Source organism: Morus notabilis, unplaced genomic scaffold, assembly GCF_000414095.1.
Source record: "Morus notabilis unplaced genomic scaffold, ASM41409v2 Scaffold137, whole genome shotgun sequence".
NCBI lineage: Eukaryota > Viridiplantae > Streptophyta > Magnoliopsida > Rosales > Moraceae > Morus > Morus notabilis.
In genome coordinates this window covers 437756-454273 of record NW_010358172.1, presented here as the reverse complement: position 1 = coordinate 454273, position 16518 = coordinate 437756, and the positions used below count along the sequence as shown (strand labels likewise).

Sequence of the window (16518 nt, the reverse complement as noted above, 5' to 3'; positions counted from 1 at the left end):
TGTAAAGCAACGTCATTAGTCGTTAGGTAATAGGTAGTTTTGTAAAATACAATATTAATTTAGTGCTTGAAATTCCAAGCTTTGTTTCATTTCTGCGAAGTTTGCATTATTTCTTTTGCAAATCGTGGTTGCAAGACAGTAATAGTTCAGAGAGGTTGGTAGATTTTCTATACTAGCAAGAGAGAAAAAAAAAACAAAAAACAAAACAAACCAATTTTACTACTCTTAGAAGATCTCATTTCACTTGTAAAATAGATAACCAAATTTCAAAAAAAGAAAAATCCTCTTTCTGTTGGGACGTTTGTGAAGACAACATTGCTTTGTTAGGACAACTATTTGCAAATGCCCTCTTTCTACATAAAATAAGACAAACAAGGGGAACCAAAAATTTGAATGTATAATGCAGATACTGGTTAACAACAACATTATTTAAGAGCAAAAGAACCGAAAAGAAAATAAATGAAAACTAGTCAAGACCATGTGAAATAATCACGCCCAACCATTCCTCCTTAAATGTGTTTTTTGATAATACCTAGAACTAACAACCCGCATTGAATCTAAGCCAAAAAAAAAAAAAAAAAAAAAAAAAATTCACCAATTCTTTTTGCTAATGAGCTGGCTCAACCCAGTACTTTTGATACTACTCCCGCACCAACTGTTCTACCTCCCTCTCGCAAAGCAAATCTTTGTCCTGTCAGTCGAACAAGTGACATCATTAAACTTTTAGGCCTAAAAAAATAAATTATACATCTCTGACTATAAGTATATAACAATGTTACGAACTCTGAAAGCCACAAACATGTATTGCAAACAGCGACCTATATTTAACGCTTTTTAAAGCAAGTAACTACGGGTCCGTTTGGAAGGTAGACTCAAATCATAATTCTTAATTCTGACGTTTGAAATTTAAATTTTTTGTGAGGAAAATATTGTAGCAGAACCAATGATTTGAGTATATGAAACAAACGGACCCCAAATACTCCTAACCTCGAGTTGTGCACACCGCATGCATAAATCAGTTCTATGAATTTGTCAATACGATAGATGCATGAAAAGAAACCGATTTTACTTGTATGAAAACTCAAATCACAGAAGGTTTTCAATACAAATACACCTACGCAAAGCGAAATCAATTTCACGAGATACAACATGCATGGTATGTGCTACAGCGGCCAGGATAAACCATCTTTTTTAAGGAAAGAGTATGATTACGTACCTGCTTCAAGAGGAACAGATTGAATCAACTCAATAATAGCAGTCACATTGTCCCCAGGCATAACCATTTTAACGTTTTCAGGCAATTCCACTTTTCCAGTGATATCTGCCGTCCTCATATAAAACTGAGGCATATAGTTTGAGAAAAATGCAGTGTGACGACCACCTTCTTCCTTTGTAAGCACATATATCTCCGCCTCAAACTTCTTGGATGCTTTCAAAGTTGCTGGCTTGGCAATTACCTGTACGGTAAACAATCATAAGTTTTACTGTTCAAAATTTAATTTGTTCCTCATACTTAGAATGTTATTAAGGATTTTTTTTTCCCTGTAAAGGATGCATCTTGGAATACTAGTAAAAAAACATCTGTGAATAAACTTCACTTTCAATCTACATTTCATGGGGAAAAAAAAAACAGTATGAAGCCCATAGCGTTAAAGCCAAATAAGCACTAGAAGACCAAAAAATGCCTTTAAAGAGAACCCAATGTGAAAGATCACAAAATTTTCAAAGACTGAATTTGATAAACTAGGTAGTTTCAAGAAGTTTTATAAGATACCACGACAAGCCAGTACTAAGAAATTCATGAGGTGTAAATGGTGCCACATACTTGTCCTCGGAACACATCTTCACGTTTTAAGCCTCGAAGAAGAAGACCCACATTGTCACCGGCCTATTTAAATGCGCAAACCCATCATCAATCGAACCAGATGGAACAGAAAAACCTTGGTAATTATAATGAGATTTGATTCAGCCCCTTACTTGTCCTTGGTCCAAGATTTTCTTAAACATCTCAACACCGGTGACCGTAGTTTTGAGAGGAGCCTGCATGAGAAAATTAAGTGCGTGTTTGGAACTGTTTTTGAAAACGGTTTTCACGTATTTCGAGAAGCAAAAAATGAAAATGAAAACGAAACGACGTTTGTTTAGCAAATGTTTTGAAAACAAAAACAGTGAGAATGGTTTTTGTAAAGGAATTATAAGACAGTTGAAAGTTGTTTTCACTTTTCTGTTTTCATTTTTTAGTACTTTTCAACAATATTATAATATATTAATTAATAAACACGATTTTACTTTTTGTTATACTCAAAACAATCTCTTAAAAAACCAACCAAACGCAATTTCAGAATCGGTCTCAAAATGATTCTCAAAACAATCTCATTTTTACTTTTTATTGAAAACAAAATCATTTTGAAACCAATTCCAAACGCACCCTAAATGTCAGCACCAGCCATTCCAAGTCCTCAAAGGGTATATTGCTTAGAGGCATTAACAATGTAACAGTAATACTTGATATATGCCACCGAAAAGCATTACCATGTTTAACAATCATACACAAATACACGTGTAAATATATACACACATATATATAAACAACAGAAATAAACAAATGCAAAAGAATGCAAAAGAATGCTTTGCAGCACCAGAAATAGAAAAAGTAAAAGTACATATTTACCTGCCTCAACCCCAGAATCTCAACTTCCTCACCAACTTTAACAACCCCTTGTTCAACACGACCAGTTGCTACAGTACCACGACCCTTTAACACAAAAACAAAAACCAATAGCAAAGCCAAATCAAGAAAATACCATACACACAAACTATAAAGACTTCCAAGAAACATAGGGAGCAGAACTATCCCATCGTTAAGTTGAGAATGTGAGCAACCTTAAGATGAAGAACTACAACCAATTCTAGAGGAAAGATCACCGTAATATATTTTTTGCCAAAAAAGTTGTAAGTAGCAGAAGCAGCGACAATCACAATAGCATTGCAATGCAAGCGGCCTAGATGTTTGGGAGAAAAAATTCTTCCAATTCAAAGGAACCACACTAACAAGTTATGCCCATCAATCTCTGAATGAAGCACGACAGAACTAATCCTTCTTAAGTGTGGCCCCCTGTCATGCTTTGCCCAACCACAGCTAAAACATGAGATTTTACCTGAATTGAAAAAACATCTTCAATTGGCATTAGAAAAGGCTTGTCAAGCTGGCGTACAGGGTCAGGAATGTATTTATCAACAGCGTCCATCAATTTTAAAATAGCTTTTTTGCCGATCTCTTCATTAGTGCCCTGTAAAGCTGCCAATGCCGAACCACGGATGATAGGAATCTCATCCCCAGGGAACTTGTAGAAGTTCAGAAGATCTGCCATATAAGAAAATGTGAAAATTCAAGTGGAGATAATATCGGTGCCTTAAGACAATTTCAAAAGTTACCCACCACGAACTTCCATTTCAACAAGATCCAACAATTCTTCATCATCAACAGCATCAACTTTATTCAAGAAGCACACAAGTGATGGCACACCAACCTGCCAAATACGTGCACAAAAATCTTTTAGGCATTGCTATATGCACAAAAAGTTCAGCATGTTAGCCAATGCAATAATGAAAAGTGCACCTGTCGTGCCAGCAAAATGTGTTCCTTAGTCTGGGGCATGGGCCCATCAGGACCAGATACAACCAGGATACCCCCATCCATTTGGGCAGCCCCAGTAATCATGTTCTGCATAACAATAGATACCAATGAGTAAATATAATATTGCAGATGAAGAAATAATTACCTATTAAGACATTTTATTCTTAAAATTTAATTTTGAAATTAGAATTATGTTTATCACTTAAGATTATTCAAAGTTTAGTTAAGTTTATATTTTATTAGTTTAGAACTTTGTAAAAACCTTAGTGGTTGTAATTTTAAGAGAGTTGATGATTGATTAATGAATATTGAGTTTCTAGTTTTCTTCTCTTGAGTTCTTGTCCTTCTCTTGGATCCTTTGATTCTATTTCTATCTCTTTAGTTGTTTTATTTCTCCTCTTGATTCTATCTTTTCTATTTCAATTCAATATCTTCTATCTTGGTCCTACAATAAGTTGGTATCGGAGCTTAATCAGCTCTTGAGTGGCCCTATTCATCCTGTCAAAGTTGCAGATGAGCCCTTACTTCATTTGCTGCAACATAGTGTAGACTACTTCTAGAAACATATTTTTTTCCTGGTTGAAATACATGTAACCAATCTCCCTTTGGAAAATTGTTATAGTATCATTGGGAGATAATAAATGGACGTGTTTAGATCCACTTTACACACCATGTATTTTCACCAATGTGTTCAACCCGAACACAACTATCATGTGAGAGTCATAGATTACACTTCTTATTTCCACACCTTTATCCCATTCAGAGATATAACTTGGAAGCTTGCTATTAATAAGGGGAGTTTGATTAATGTTGTGTCAACACAATTTGTGAATCGAATGAGATTCAAAACGGTGCTTCATCTTGAAGTCCAAAACCCTTTTGGGTAAATTGGATGGATAAAGGATTACTTGAAGTCATTAAAAGACGCCTACTTCTTCAATTTACTTCTCTCATAAAATATATATATTTCCTGTGATATCCTATCCGTGGATGTTACTCATATTTGGCTACCTTAGGCTGATGATCATGTAGTAAGATATAGTGAATGGAAAAAATATGTTTTTAGACATTATGGGAAAATCTTGATCTTGAATTTCGCGATGCCAAAACAAAAATCACCTATATCTAAGCCTAGTCTTTCTTTACAAGTTTCTAATGAGCAAAGTACGCCTCTTGAAAAGGATAAAAGTAAGACCAAGTTTGTGATAAATGACAAAGGTTGTTGATGCCCATTCTTGTCCAGAGCCTTTTATCGATTAACCCTCTCTTCTCAAATCCATTGAATCCAATTTCACAATATTTTCTATTAAAAATTTTGCATCAATACAAATTTACTTTCATTTATAACTAATAAAACAATCTGTGAGTAATTTTGATCCTTGTAGCGTGATTCGTCAAGAAATACAAATATGAAGTGTCGATTCAAGTTGTGAAGAGTATTCACTTCATGCCGTGAAGGTATGCCTATCTCTAATCTGCTCCTAATCTTGTAAACTCAGTTTCTTCTTAGGGCCAATCCATGGCAAATAAAATTACAAAAACTAGAGCTATTTGTTATACAGGTATTGGTTATCTTAATAGCTTACTTTGACATAATCTGCGTGTCCAGGGCAATCAACATGTGCATAGTGTCGCTTAGAAGTCTCATACTCCACATGGGCCTGCAAAATCAATGAAAACGTAAGTTGAAATAGAACTATAATTTTGGAAGTGGCAGAAGGATCAACAACAAAGCTGCATTAATCTACATCCCAACAAAGTGGAACACTCATATTGATTATCAAAATTGAATTAGAACACAATCCTAACCGTTGAGATCGTAATTCCTCTCTTTTTCTCCTCAGGAGCCTTGTCAATCTCATCAAAGGCAACGGCCTTAGCTTTACCTTCTTCCGCTAGTACCTAATGCAATTCACATAAATATTTCAGGCTTTTCTCCAAAAGAACAAAAAGAAAGGAAAAAAAGGGATCATTTTTCATAAACAACAAACGGAATCATTAATCAATAACAACCTAAATAATGGATCAACCTAAAATGATTATCTTATTCACAAAGTATTGCATAGATCTACATGGAGAAAGACCAAACCTTTGTAATCGCGGCAGTTAACGTAGTCTTTCCATGATCAACGTGTCCGATTGTTCCAATATTCACGTGAGGTTTTCTGCTCGAAACAACATCACGCAGAAACCAGTTTCCGATTAAGCTACAGAAACCAAACAAAAATGGCTCAAACTATAATGAGAGGCAAGAACTTACGTTCTGGTGAAGGTGGCCATGGATCGCCACCATGGAATCGGAGAGTAAGATCTTTCATTTCCAGAGATCGACTCGGAAATGGAGAGACCGGCGGGCACCGACGGGAAAAGGGAGAGCCGGGCGCCCGCCGATCCTCGGCAGCAGGAGTAAATTTGGGACGAAAATGGAAGAACGCGCTTGGAGTTAGGGTTTCTGAGAGCGACGGAAGCCATTGAAGCACGAAGAAATAGCTTTACAGAATGAAAATGGAAAATTGAAATGCCCTAGAAGTAGAAGAAGCTCGAGAGAGTGAAAAGCTTCGCGCTCAGAGTGGCGGAGACACTTCGATGAGGGTTTTAGGGATTACGGGGGTTTACGAGGGTTTTGCTTAGTGTGCCTTTGGTTCAGAAAACCCGACCCGTTGTAGTCCACCGAATCCTGGCCCATAAACCGGACCAGAAGGAGACGGCATGTCATGTTAGTAATATATTTATAAAAAAAAGGCTCTCGTTTTTTTAAGCCCTCTTTATGTTACCGATTTGAATTTATAATTCGAGTTTTATTACAATAAAAAGCTCTTAAAATTAGTTACATCTAATTTTTATGTTACAGTAAAAAATTTTCACGTAAAATTACATTTCAACTAAAATCAACAAACTAAACAGACCTTTAATATTTACCGTCCACTTTTTTTTGGGTCAACTATGAAGTAATATCCAATAGGGTTATGTTTTATTTTTTTCCCGTATAAGCAATGATATTTGAAAGAGCAGCCGTCAAGATAATCCATTTCATGATATTCATATAAGTAATTATCAACCCTCAAGATAATCCATTTTATAATTACTCGCGGTGGTTGTAACATTTATTTGTAGTAATTGTTGATGTGAATATGATATAAAAAAATAATAATAAAATTAATGAAAAACAAGTGTCGTATTCAAACACGCACATATTACTTATCAGGCTGTTTCCTTTCCTTTTTTGTTTCCTTTCTTCGTTTGAACAAAATATCCACAAGTTGCACAAAGCAAGATATGTTGCCGTAACTTGCAAACATATTTTCTTTTTCCTTACAGCAAAAAACCATATTTTCTGTTTCATTTGCCTTTTTCTTTTTAGCCCTTGGATTTGCATGTTTTGCCATTTTAATCCTTTTCATCACCTAAACTTACAAGACACCCTTTTTCTACCAAACTATCATCTTCACCCCCTCTATAAGGAAACTCTTAAGTTCCAACGGTTCTGGGCATCCCAATTCCATGGCAATGAAAATGTTGATGACCCTTCAAACAATAGCTTTAATCTTATCGCACTTGCCTCTTATTAGCCCCATCAATCTTAGCTATCCAGCAGTCTTTAACTTTGGTGATTCCAATTCAGACACTGGAGGCATAACTGCAGGTATTGCTTTTCCTGTTGGTCAACCCAATGGCGAAACCTACTTCCTCAGGCCCTCCGGCCGGTTCTGCGATGGTCGTTTGATCATCGATCTGCTCAGTAAGTACCTTTCATTTAAAATTATAATACATAAAGAGGTTGGCGTGCCAAGATAATCCGAATTATATGTTTTTAACTTGTTTAAACGGACTATTGTACTAGGACTACCTAAATTAAGACCACTTTTTGAAATTCGATTACTCTACTACTACACTTAAGTAGTCACTTTTTTCACGCGTGCTATTTGTTCCAAAAATGTGTTCAAATCCTACCAACTTTTGTTATTTACATACTGTATGTATTGTAGTGGATTCAATGGGACTGCCATTTCTGAATCCATATTTGGATTCTGTTGGTGCACCAAGTTTCCAAAAGGGGTGTAATTTTGCTACTGGGGGGTCCACCATACTCCCGGCCAATGAAGCTTCATTGAGCCCGTTTTCCTTCGGGATTCAAGTGTCTGAATTTGTCAGATTCAGAGCTCGAGTTCTTCAACTACTCGCAAAAGGTACTTCATCTGATCTAATACTATTTCAGATTCTATGTTCTGAGATGTTAAGGTTTAGGATGAAAATTGCATCTAGTAATCTTTACACGGCTTTGGCTTTTTAGTTTAGTACTTATGACAAGTGTTATTGTTTTTGGTCTTAGACAAGAGGCTCAGTAAATCACTTCCTTCAGAAAGTTACTTCAAGCAGGGTCTATACACATTCGATATGGGACAAAACGATCTTGATGGTGCATTTTATTCAAAATCAGAAGACCAAGTTGTTGCTTTAATCCCAAGTATCATCTCAGAATTTGAGACTGGATTAAAGGTTATTAATTTGTCTTCACACAATATTAGAATCAATATTAGCAGCAAAATTCTTCTCTTTCTCTCTCTCTCTCTCTCTTTTTTTTTTCCTTTTTTCAACTTAATTTTAAATTGTTATAGAGATTATATGACGAGGGAGCTAGAAATTTTTGGATACACAACATGGGTCCCCTCGGATGCCTACCGAGAATTATTGCAAAATTTGGAAAAGACCCATCAAAGCTGAACCAGTTTGGATGCGTTACTTCCCACAACAATCTTGCCACTGCTTTCAATACACAACTACGTGATCTTTCTGTGAAGTTCAGGGGACAATTTTCTGAAGCAAATGTTACTTTGGTTGACATTTTCTCAATCAAATCTAACCTCATTGCAAACTACTCCCAATATGGTAAGCTCATATTGGCTCTCATTAGTTATTTTATATGTCATGTAGTCCAAAATTTATAAATAAATAAAAAAAAAAAGGAGAGAAAGAGCGCTTATTCTGTAGCATATCAAAAATTGTTATTTTCTATTAAATAGTTTGTTTTCTTTTTTCAATTTTTATCCTTTTTTTTATAATTGTAATGTGGTTTTTGTTGGAGTTTAGGATTCAAGCAACCAATTGCAGCTTGCTGTGGGTATGGTGGGTTGCCCTTGAATTTTGACAATAGAATTGCCTGTGGAGAAACCAAAACTCTGAATGGGACCTCGGTGACAGCAACACCATGTAATGACACATCAGAATATGTGAATTGGGATGGAAATCATTATACAGAAGCTGCAAATAAATATGTTTCATCACAGATATTGTCAGGAAATTACACCGATCCACCTCTCTCTATGAATTTTCAGTTTCTTATGGGGTCCGAGTTTTATGACCCAAACATAATGTAATTAACTCTTCAAAATCCTACATTGAATCATGAATTTGGTTCATTGGTTAGATTTAAAAACTACCATATATGTTCTTTGCTTTGCTTTCTTTTTTTCTTTTAATAAATATGGTACCCGTGGTGGGAGCGCTTGCGTTTACACCCAGGGTCCAGGGTTCGAATCTCGGAAACGACTTCTCTTTTGGAGAGTAAGGCCGCGTACATATGAGATTGATCTTTCCTCTGAACCTGTTATAGTACGGGAGCTTCTTTGATACTGGGGTCGCCTTTTAATAAATGTGGTACCCGTGGATTTATAAATACACTTGTAAGTGCGTAGAGTGATGCAGTATATATAAGTTTACATGTATGTATATGTACATAGTGTATTTAGTATACAGGACATGTGGATAAATGTATAAGAGTAACTGCATGTCGTTTGACTGACTTAACGACGATGCAAACAATAACATAAAACGAATCGTCGTCTTTTTATGAGATAGAAAAATGTATTGCCAACGACATGTAGTTGTTGACATTTACAGAGTGAATTTTTTTTTTTTTCAATTGAAAAACCATTTTCTATTGGAAATTAACGTTTGTTCACTCCGATTTGTTGTTAAAACAGATAAAAAAAAAAAAAAAAAAGAAAGAAACGACTCGTTCTTTTTTTTTCCCATTTAAGCAAAATAAAAACTTCTAAAACATGGTTACTTTAATAATGACATGTCGTTTCTATGGTGCAATAGACATTTTTACCTTGAAACGACACGTTGCCTTATTAACCTTAACGACGAGAACGACATATCATTTACGTATATGGTGCAAACTGCAAAAGACATCAACTAGGTGCCCGACTGCCTTAACGACATGTTGTCGTTTTCCTAAACGACATCAATCTTTAACCTCAAAAGTCATGTCGTTTTCTACTTTTACTAATTTTCTTTCTTACGGAATTTTTTTTTCTGATTCCGATGAAACACTATGCACAATAATAAATAAGTAAATAATTTATTCTAAAAATAAATAAATAAATAAATAATAGTACCTAAGAGTGCATGAGTCTGAATTTACTTTTAAGAATATATAAATTTAGATTTTTATTTATTATTCTTGATAAATATTTTTTTATTAGTGTAATTATTTAATTAAAAAATTATAAATTAAGAAAAAAAATAAAAATCATTTTTTAAAATATTTTTATCAAAATTATTCTTTATTTTTTGTTTTTTTTTCTAGGCCAAGAATTTCCAGAGGATTGGATTTTGTGAAAGGAATTACCTTGGCAACACGCAGGCCGCGAATCTTAGCGACACTCGCACTATAGCTGCGTGCAACTGTCACGCTCCCCCATCCTCCACTTTTCGTATCCTGTTCTGTTCTTTTCTCTCTCCATTTTCTTTCCCGGGAACCAGACAGAAAATTCCACAAACACTGTTACAACAATATTAGCTGTCCCAACTCTCACCCATTTTTCCTTTTCGCGACTTTTCTTGTCCTCCTTTCTCACCGTCCCCATAGATTTTAATCCCCCCAAACTCCCAGTCTTCTTTACCAATTATTTGCAAGGACTTTTTCTTTGTTTGTTTTTCTTGAAAAAAAAAAAAAGAAAAAAATCAATACGTAACCGTTGGAATTATTATCTATCACATTATTCCCATTTTTCAGCTGAGCTTTCTCTAAATTCCATTGATGTACTTGCTTTGTACTTTAATTTCTCTATGATGTGAATTGTGGAGCATTAATTGAAGGATCGAAAATTAGGGTTTAGAAATTAAGTCGGTTGGGCTGAAGATGCTTCCTTGGGGTGGACTAAGTTGCTGTTTGAGTGCAGCTGCTCTTTACCTTCTCGGCAGGAGCAGTGGGAGGTCACTTACAAACTTAGCTATTTTTGCTCCAATTATTTATGAACTGAATTACGAATTTAATTAAGATTTTGATGGCTTTAAACATTTGTTGATGATTCAGGGATGCGGAGCTTCTAAAATCGGTCACTCGGGTCAATCAGTTGAAAGAATTGGGTATGATATTTTTGAGTTCCTGATTCCCTTTTTTTGGCGGTTGATGAAATTTGGTTTTTGGGCTCAATAAATTGTTATCCTTTTCCTAGCACTTTTGAAAGATATCCCCGATTGTTCCTGATACTTGAATTAAATCCTCAGTGAGATAATATACGAATGCGATTGTACGAGTAATATGTTGCTTTTCATCTAGTTACAATTGTTTAGGCTGATGATTCTTTTCCATTGGTTAATGAGCTTTTCCCTGAAGTGCACATGATTATGTTGTATACTATTCATACATGATAAAACTAATGGTACGGAGTTTGTGTCTTAAATTCGGTTGATTAATGCCTGATTGCTTTAAAGCCTGACACCCAATGCAACGAGAAAATTGGGCAGTGGACCGAAAAACATTCCATTTGGTTTTCAATTTCATTTCTGATTGATAGATATCGTAGGCTTGTTGTAACACACGGTGAAGAAAACATCACCCTTTAAATGTGTTTGATGTGGACAATGCTGGGAACGTATCTATTTTCTCTTTGTGCAAACTATTGTGTAATTGTGAAAAGCATCACAATTTGAGTGCATGCTGTAGGGTACTTTATTTGCTAGCAGTGGCACTAGTCTGCTTAGACATGTTTCCTAATTTTGTTTTTTGTTATTTTCGTCTTCCAGCACAATTACTGGACGCTGAGTGTATATTACCCCTAGTTGTTGCAATTTCCGGCCGAGTTGGCTCTGAAACCCCTATCAATTGTGAATTCAGTGGTTTACGAGGAGTTATTGTGGAGGAAACGGTGACTTTGAAGAGAAAACTCTGACAGACTATAGACACATATTTGCTTTTCCTTTTTATGGGGTTCTTTGTTGTTACGCTGACAGTCTTGTTCATATCAATTTTATTTAGGCAGAACAACATTTTTTGAAACACAATGATTCCGGGTCATGGATTCAGGATTCTGCGTTGATGCTATCCATGAGCAAAGAGGTTCCATGGTATCTGGTGAGAATCCCTCTCTTTGGCTATTGGGGCTCTCTCTCTCTCTCACACACACACGCGCGCAGACATACTTGCCCGCCTGCATCACCTGGATTGTTTGCTTTATTGAAACGTTTGTTTTGATGATTGTTGTTTGATGGAATGAGTGCTAATTTTGGTGTCGCATCAAATTTCTATGGTTCAGGATGATGGGAGTGGCCGTGCTTATGTGGTGGGAGCCCGAGGTGCCACAGGTTTTGTGTTACCAGTAGCAAGTGAGGTGTTTGAAGAGTCCGGGAGATCCCTTGTACGTGGGACGTTAGATTATCTACAAGGCCTCAAGGTGTGTCTCATTTACCATTTTTTTTTTCTTGCCATTGTTTGATGGCAAGCCCTTGGGTTGTCTAAAGTTTTAGATCTTAATGTTTTTGTAGATGCTTGGAGTTAAGCGTATTGAGCGAGTTCTTCCAACTGGTACTTCTTTGACGATTGTTGGCGAGGTATGTTGTAGTGTGATACGAAACTCCTCTTCTTCTTCTTCTTCTGACATTGGAAAAAGAAAGGGTAGTTGGTTGCCAGTAAGGATTTATAGACAATAAGGGTCAAAGCATTTATTTTCTTCGTATGATTGGAACAATGCTTACTCTTCAATTATAACTAAACGTCATTTGTTAGGGCTTTGGTGATTACTGCCTATCAGATTCAGATGTATACGTCTTACCACATCCCATGCTTATTTATCTGAGATTCTTTTTCCTTGTTTTAAATCTGTTTTCAGGCCGCCAAAGACGACGTTGGCACTGTTAGAATTCAACGACCTCATAAAGGACCATTTTACATCTCTCCCAAAAGTATCGATCAGCTCATTACAAACCTAGGGAAATGGGCAAGGTTGTCTTTTTTGCATGCTTGCCGGCATGCATACATACTTCGAGTTATGTATGTTTTTGTTTTTTGTAGCTTTTCCACTGGAGTTTAATTGACAGAAACGAATTTACCAGGTGGTATAAGTATGCATCTGTGGGTTTGACAGCCTTTGGTGTATATCTGATTGCTAAGCATGCCGTCCAATACATTATGGAAAGAAGGCGTCGTTGGGAATTACAGAAGAGGTGAGTTCAAGTCATGTTAATTTGAAGACCAAATACAGGTTAAAAGGCTAATTGAATGGACAAAACATTAACTTTGATATTCCTCATGACAAGCCACCATGTAAAGAGCAAGATTTTAACTTAAGCTCCATATCTAACTTTAATGAACTATGTCTCTGCTGCTATTTCCCCATCATAAGATGACGTACTAAAATCTGTCTATGCAGGGTTCTTGCTGCAGCTGCTAAGCGATCCGGGAACGATGAAGAAGGTAAGTTGATTAGTGTTTACAGCATAAGATTTTATGCTATATATTATCGGACATGATATTAAAATGTTGCAACTCTTTTTTCAGGTTCAAATGATATTACTGAAAGCGGATTGGATAGTTCTAAGAAAGACCGTCTAATGCCAGATTTGTGTGTGATATGCCTTGAACAGGAGTACAATGCTGTTTTTGTGCCGTAAGAACTGTTTATCTTTCTTATTTCTAACCCAAAAATATGTATCAAAACGCCCATCTATTTGCCAAGGACAATACTAGTCCTTTTTCTCGGTTTTTCTTCTCTGTTATTAAAGCTGAACAATGGTGAACTTCTAATATGTTTCAGGTGCGGTCATATGTGCTGCTGCACAACTTGTTCCTCGCAATTGACAAATTGCCCTCTTTGCCGGCGTCGAATCGAACAGATTGTGAAAACTTTCCGCCATTGAGGCCCTCTGCGTCACAGATTTGTAGCTTCTAGAGAAGACCCCAGATTTTTCAATTTCGCAATTTTCTTTTTCCTTTTTTTTTTCTTTTAACATGGTGGCGAACAGCCATTTGCCTAAAAGCAGAATATTGGCCAACAATTATTCTCAGAATATTACAGCCATTGTACTTGTGGCTTCCGCATTGCAAAAGAGAAATTTCTTCAGGGATTTGAAAATTGTAAATGATTAACAGTTTGGGATCCTTATGTCATTGTAAATAGTTGTGGTTCTCTCTCTCTCACATACAAAATATAGCTGGGTCACGTGGTATTCTGTTCTCTAGAACAGTATGAATCTAGTTTAGCTTTTAGAAGGATCAATGGTGGCATCACTACCTTTTGAAGTAAAGAGATTTGGTATGTCAAGAGAGTTGTGCAATTACATGAAGCTAGTTGGATCACTTTGAGTTGAGGAATTCCAATTAGCACGATTTTGTTATATTTTCCTTCCGGCCAAAATTTGAAAGGTGGAGAAATAAAATAGCTATTTCTTTTTTGCTGGAAAAATAAAATAGCTATTTGTTTATACTGCTTTTTTCCCCTTTTTTCGAGTGCCATCCTCAGTTCACTGTTACAATAATAATGACCCAATTAAGGAACGTCAAGGCAAACGAAAACCATGCAAAACTGACTCTTTTTTCCCCCCTTTTTCTTTGATAGAATAATAATTGCATTTTTTTATACCTTTCTCCCATTAGGATGAATGTAAGACCCAATTATACCCCAGAAACAGGTAAGGAAAATAGACAAAGCATATACTAAACTTCAAAGGTTTCACATTATAGTCATCCAATAATTGTTCTAGTTCCAAGCATAGGTGCTCTCTCTTTATACTTTGTTTTGGATTAATTACCTTGCTTTGGAAGAAACTACTTTGAGAAGACTTTACTTGGTAAATGAAGGAAGCTACCAAGAAAATATATAGCCAATTACTTTGAGCTTTTCTTTAACTAATTGACAAAGTTTTTAGCTTGTTATGTGGTAAGGGGGGGAAAAAAAAAGATTCCTACAAGCGATTAATTTTCTCTAAGCATTGATTAGTGGGATCATAATTTCCTCGTGGTATTGTTACATCTAAAGGAGATTCCAATTCCCACAACTCTCAGCTCCTTCGTTTGTTTTTCAAACTTCCAAACTCCGACGGAATCAATACCAAAAGCTTTCAATATCTTTTCCCTACACTTTCCACATAATCCACAACTAACCTTTCACATGATGTAAAACAGCTAGAAATTAAATTGTAACTAATTTTAACACGTTAGAACCACAAACTAGCTGAAGAAAATATGAGAAGAATATGATCCCAATTCCCAAATAGTAAACGTTTGGTTCATGAATTCAAAACTATGATTCAGAATCATTTTTGATTTACGTGTATTTTTTATGAGAAAAAATATTGTAGCGAACCACAAACTATAATTCGAACCATGACACCAATAAAAAATGAAGAAAAAGAACTTCTTTCAATTCAATGGTCACATTGAGAATATTACGTGAACTTCCGGGCCCTTCATTATTTTTTTGCCACTCACGGTTTTTCTCCAAAAGAATCACCAACTTTTTCTTCCATGTTTTTCTTTTTCCCGTTCACACTAATCAAAATCTAATACGTACAAACGTGAAGATAAATACCCCTTATTCACAATCTTTCTCTTCACTTACCAATTTTGTCACCCAATTATACTTGACACGACAAGAAAAAAAAAAAAAAAAAAAAAACCCAATTTTTTCCCCCAATTATACTTAACACAAAAAAAAAAAAAAAAAAAAAAAAAAAAAAAAGAGAGATTTCAAATGGGGAAAAACAACAACGACAATAAAACCTCATCGAAGTCATTAGACGTGTGTGAAAAGCTCTTCAGAGCTTTCAAAGTCTCCCCTCCTTTCCAAACCATTCGCCGAATCTCTTACCGTCCGAGCAGGGACCCCACACCGACCGACGGCCGTGGTCATCGCAGAACCATCGAGATCAAAAGCAATTCTGCTCCGTCTGATCACCATCATCAACAACAGAAAACTGGGAAAACAGCAGATCATGTTCAAACAGTTCCTATCAAGTTCGTCAGTACCGGTACTATTTCTACTACTACTTCTCAGAATAGTAATACTAATAACAATGCTGAGGCCGTTGAGAAGGATTTTTCCAAGAAAAACGACGTCGTTTCATTGCATGACGAAAGAAAGCCTGATGATCATGATCCGATCAACGCTACGTTCACGGATTATATCAACCGTGTGGGGTCCAAGATCAGGACGATGCCGAAATCAGACGGTGGGGATCAACAGAAGAAATCATCAGGCCCGGATCACGGTGGGATGATTAAGAAGAAAGGAAGCTTTAAAGACCATTTTTCTGATTATATTCACCGCACAAAGGTCAAGATCGCATCTCCGGCTAAGTCGGCTCCAAATAATAGTACGGGAAAGAGCGTCTCCTTTAAAAAGGAGTAAGGACGATGCCGAAATCAGACGGTGGGGATCAACAGAAGAAATCATCAGGCCCGGATCACGGTGGGATGATTAAGAAGAAAGGAAGCTTTAAAGACCATTTTTCTGATTATATTCACCGCACAAAGGTCAAGATCGCATCTCCGGCTAAGTCGGCTCCAAATAATAGTACGGGAAAGAGCGTCTCCTTTAAAAAGGAGTAGAAGATGAATCTTGATGGATATATATATATATATATATATATATATATAT

At 36.0% G+C, this 16518-nt stretch overlaps 3 protein-coding genes across 4 annotated transcripts; 2 read left to right on the top strand and 1 right to left on the bottom strand.

The window, feature by feature from the left end:
* Positions 1–388: 388 nt before the first annotated feature.
* Positions 389–6232, bottom strand: LOC21407736 (elongation factor Tu, mitochondrial). Of its 2 annotated transcripts, XM_024161653.1 has the most exons (13): positions 6022–6232; positions 5898–5991; positions 5727–5802; positions 5447–5539; positions 5224–5298; positions 3620–3724; positions 3440–3530; positions 3159–3364; positions 2672–2755; positions 1978–2040; positions 1826–1888; positions 1217–1457; positions 389–691 (listed from the first exon to the last, which is right to left on the bottom strand). In XM_024161653.1, the coding sequence occupies exons 1-13, from the start codon at positions 6107–6109 to the stop codon at positions 621–623; spliced, it is 1350 nt and encodes a 449-aa protein (XP_024017421.1). In that variant the 5' UTR covers positions 6110–6232; the 3' UTR covers positions 389–620. The 2 variants fall into 2 exon arrangements, with proteins under 2 accessions (XP_024017421.1, XP_024017420.1); XM_024161652.1 differs by having other exon boundaries at positions 5898–6232.
* Positions 6233–7103: 871 nt separating this feature from the next.
* On the top strand, positions 7104–9310 carry LOC112090411 (GDSL esterase/lipase At1g54790-like). Its single transcript, XM_024161654.1, has 5 exons — positions 7104–7376; positions 7624–7824; positions 7968–8134; positions 8254–8524; positions 8726–9310. The coding sequence occupies exons 1-5, from the start codon at positions 7139–7141 to the stop codon at positions 9010–9012; spliced, it is 1164 nt and encodes a 387-aa protein (XP_024017422.1). The 5' UTR covers positions 7104–7138; the 3' UTR covers positions 9013–9310.
* Positions 9311–10297: 987 nt separating this feature from the next.
* On the top strand, positions 10298–14234 carry LOC21407735 (E3 ubiquitin-protein ligase SP1). The gene is made up of 11 exons (XM_024161585.1): positions 10298–10858; positions 10959–11011; positions 11672–11793; positions 11904–11999; positions 12181–12318; positions 12410–12475; positions 12754–12866; positions 12977–13087; positions 13294–13337; positions 13422–13530; positions 13678–14234. The coding sequence occupies exons 1-11, from the start codon at positions 10785–10787 to the stop codon at positions 13778–13780; spliced, it is 1029 nt and encodes a 342-aa protein (XP_024017353.1). The 5' UTR covers positions 10298–10784; the 3' UTR covers positions 13781–14234.
* The last annotated feature ends 2284 nt before the right edge of the window (positions 14235–16518 follow it).

Bases quoted from the DNA above. Each gene is read 5' to 3' on its own strand.
- LOC21407736 (XM_024161652.1), bottom strand. From the start codon at position 6,109: ATGGCTTCCGTCGCTCTCAGAAACCCTAACTCCAAGCGCGTTCTTCCA. The intron at 3,725-5,223 runs GTAAGCTATTAA...ATTGTTATGCAG, and splicing joins GACACGCAGATTATGTCAAA to AACATGATTACTGGGGCTGC. The intron at 2,756-3,158 runs GTAAAATCTCAT...TTTGTGTTAAAG, and splicing joins AAGATGTTTTTTCAATTCAG to GGTCGTGGTACTGTAGCAAC.
- LOC21407735 (XM_024161585.1), top strand. From the start codon at position 10,785: ATGCTTCCTTGGGGTGGACTAAGTTGCTGTTTGAGTGCAGCTGCTCTT. The intron at 12,000-12,180 runs GTGAGAATCCCT...TCTATGGTTCAG, and splicing joins AAGAGGTTCCATGGTATCTG to GATGATGGGAGTGGCCGTGC. The intron at 13,531-13,677 runs GTAAGAACTGTT...AATATGTTTCAG, and splicing joins TACAATGCTGTTTTTGTGCC to GTGCGGTCATATGTGCTGCT.
- LOC112090411 (XM_024161654.1), top strand. From the start codon at position 7,139: ATGGCAATGAAAATGTTGATGACCCTTCAAACAATAGCTTTAATCTTA. The intron at 7,377-7,623 runs GTAAGTACCTTT...TATGTATTGTAG, and splicing joins TTTGATCATCGATCTGCTCA to TGGATTCAATGGGACTGCCA. The intron at 8,135-8,253 runs GTTATTAATTTG...AAATTGTTATAG, and splicing joins AATTTGAGACTGGATTAAAG to AGATTATATGACGAGGGAGC.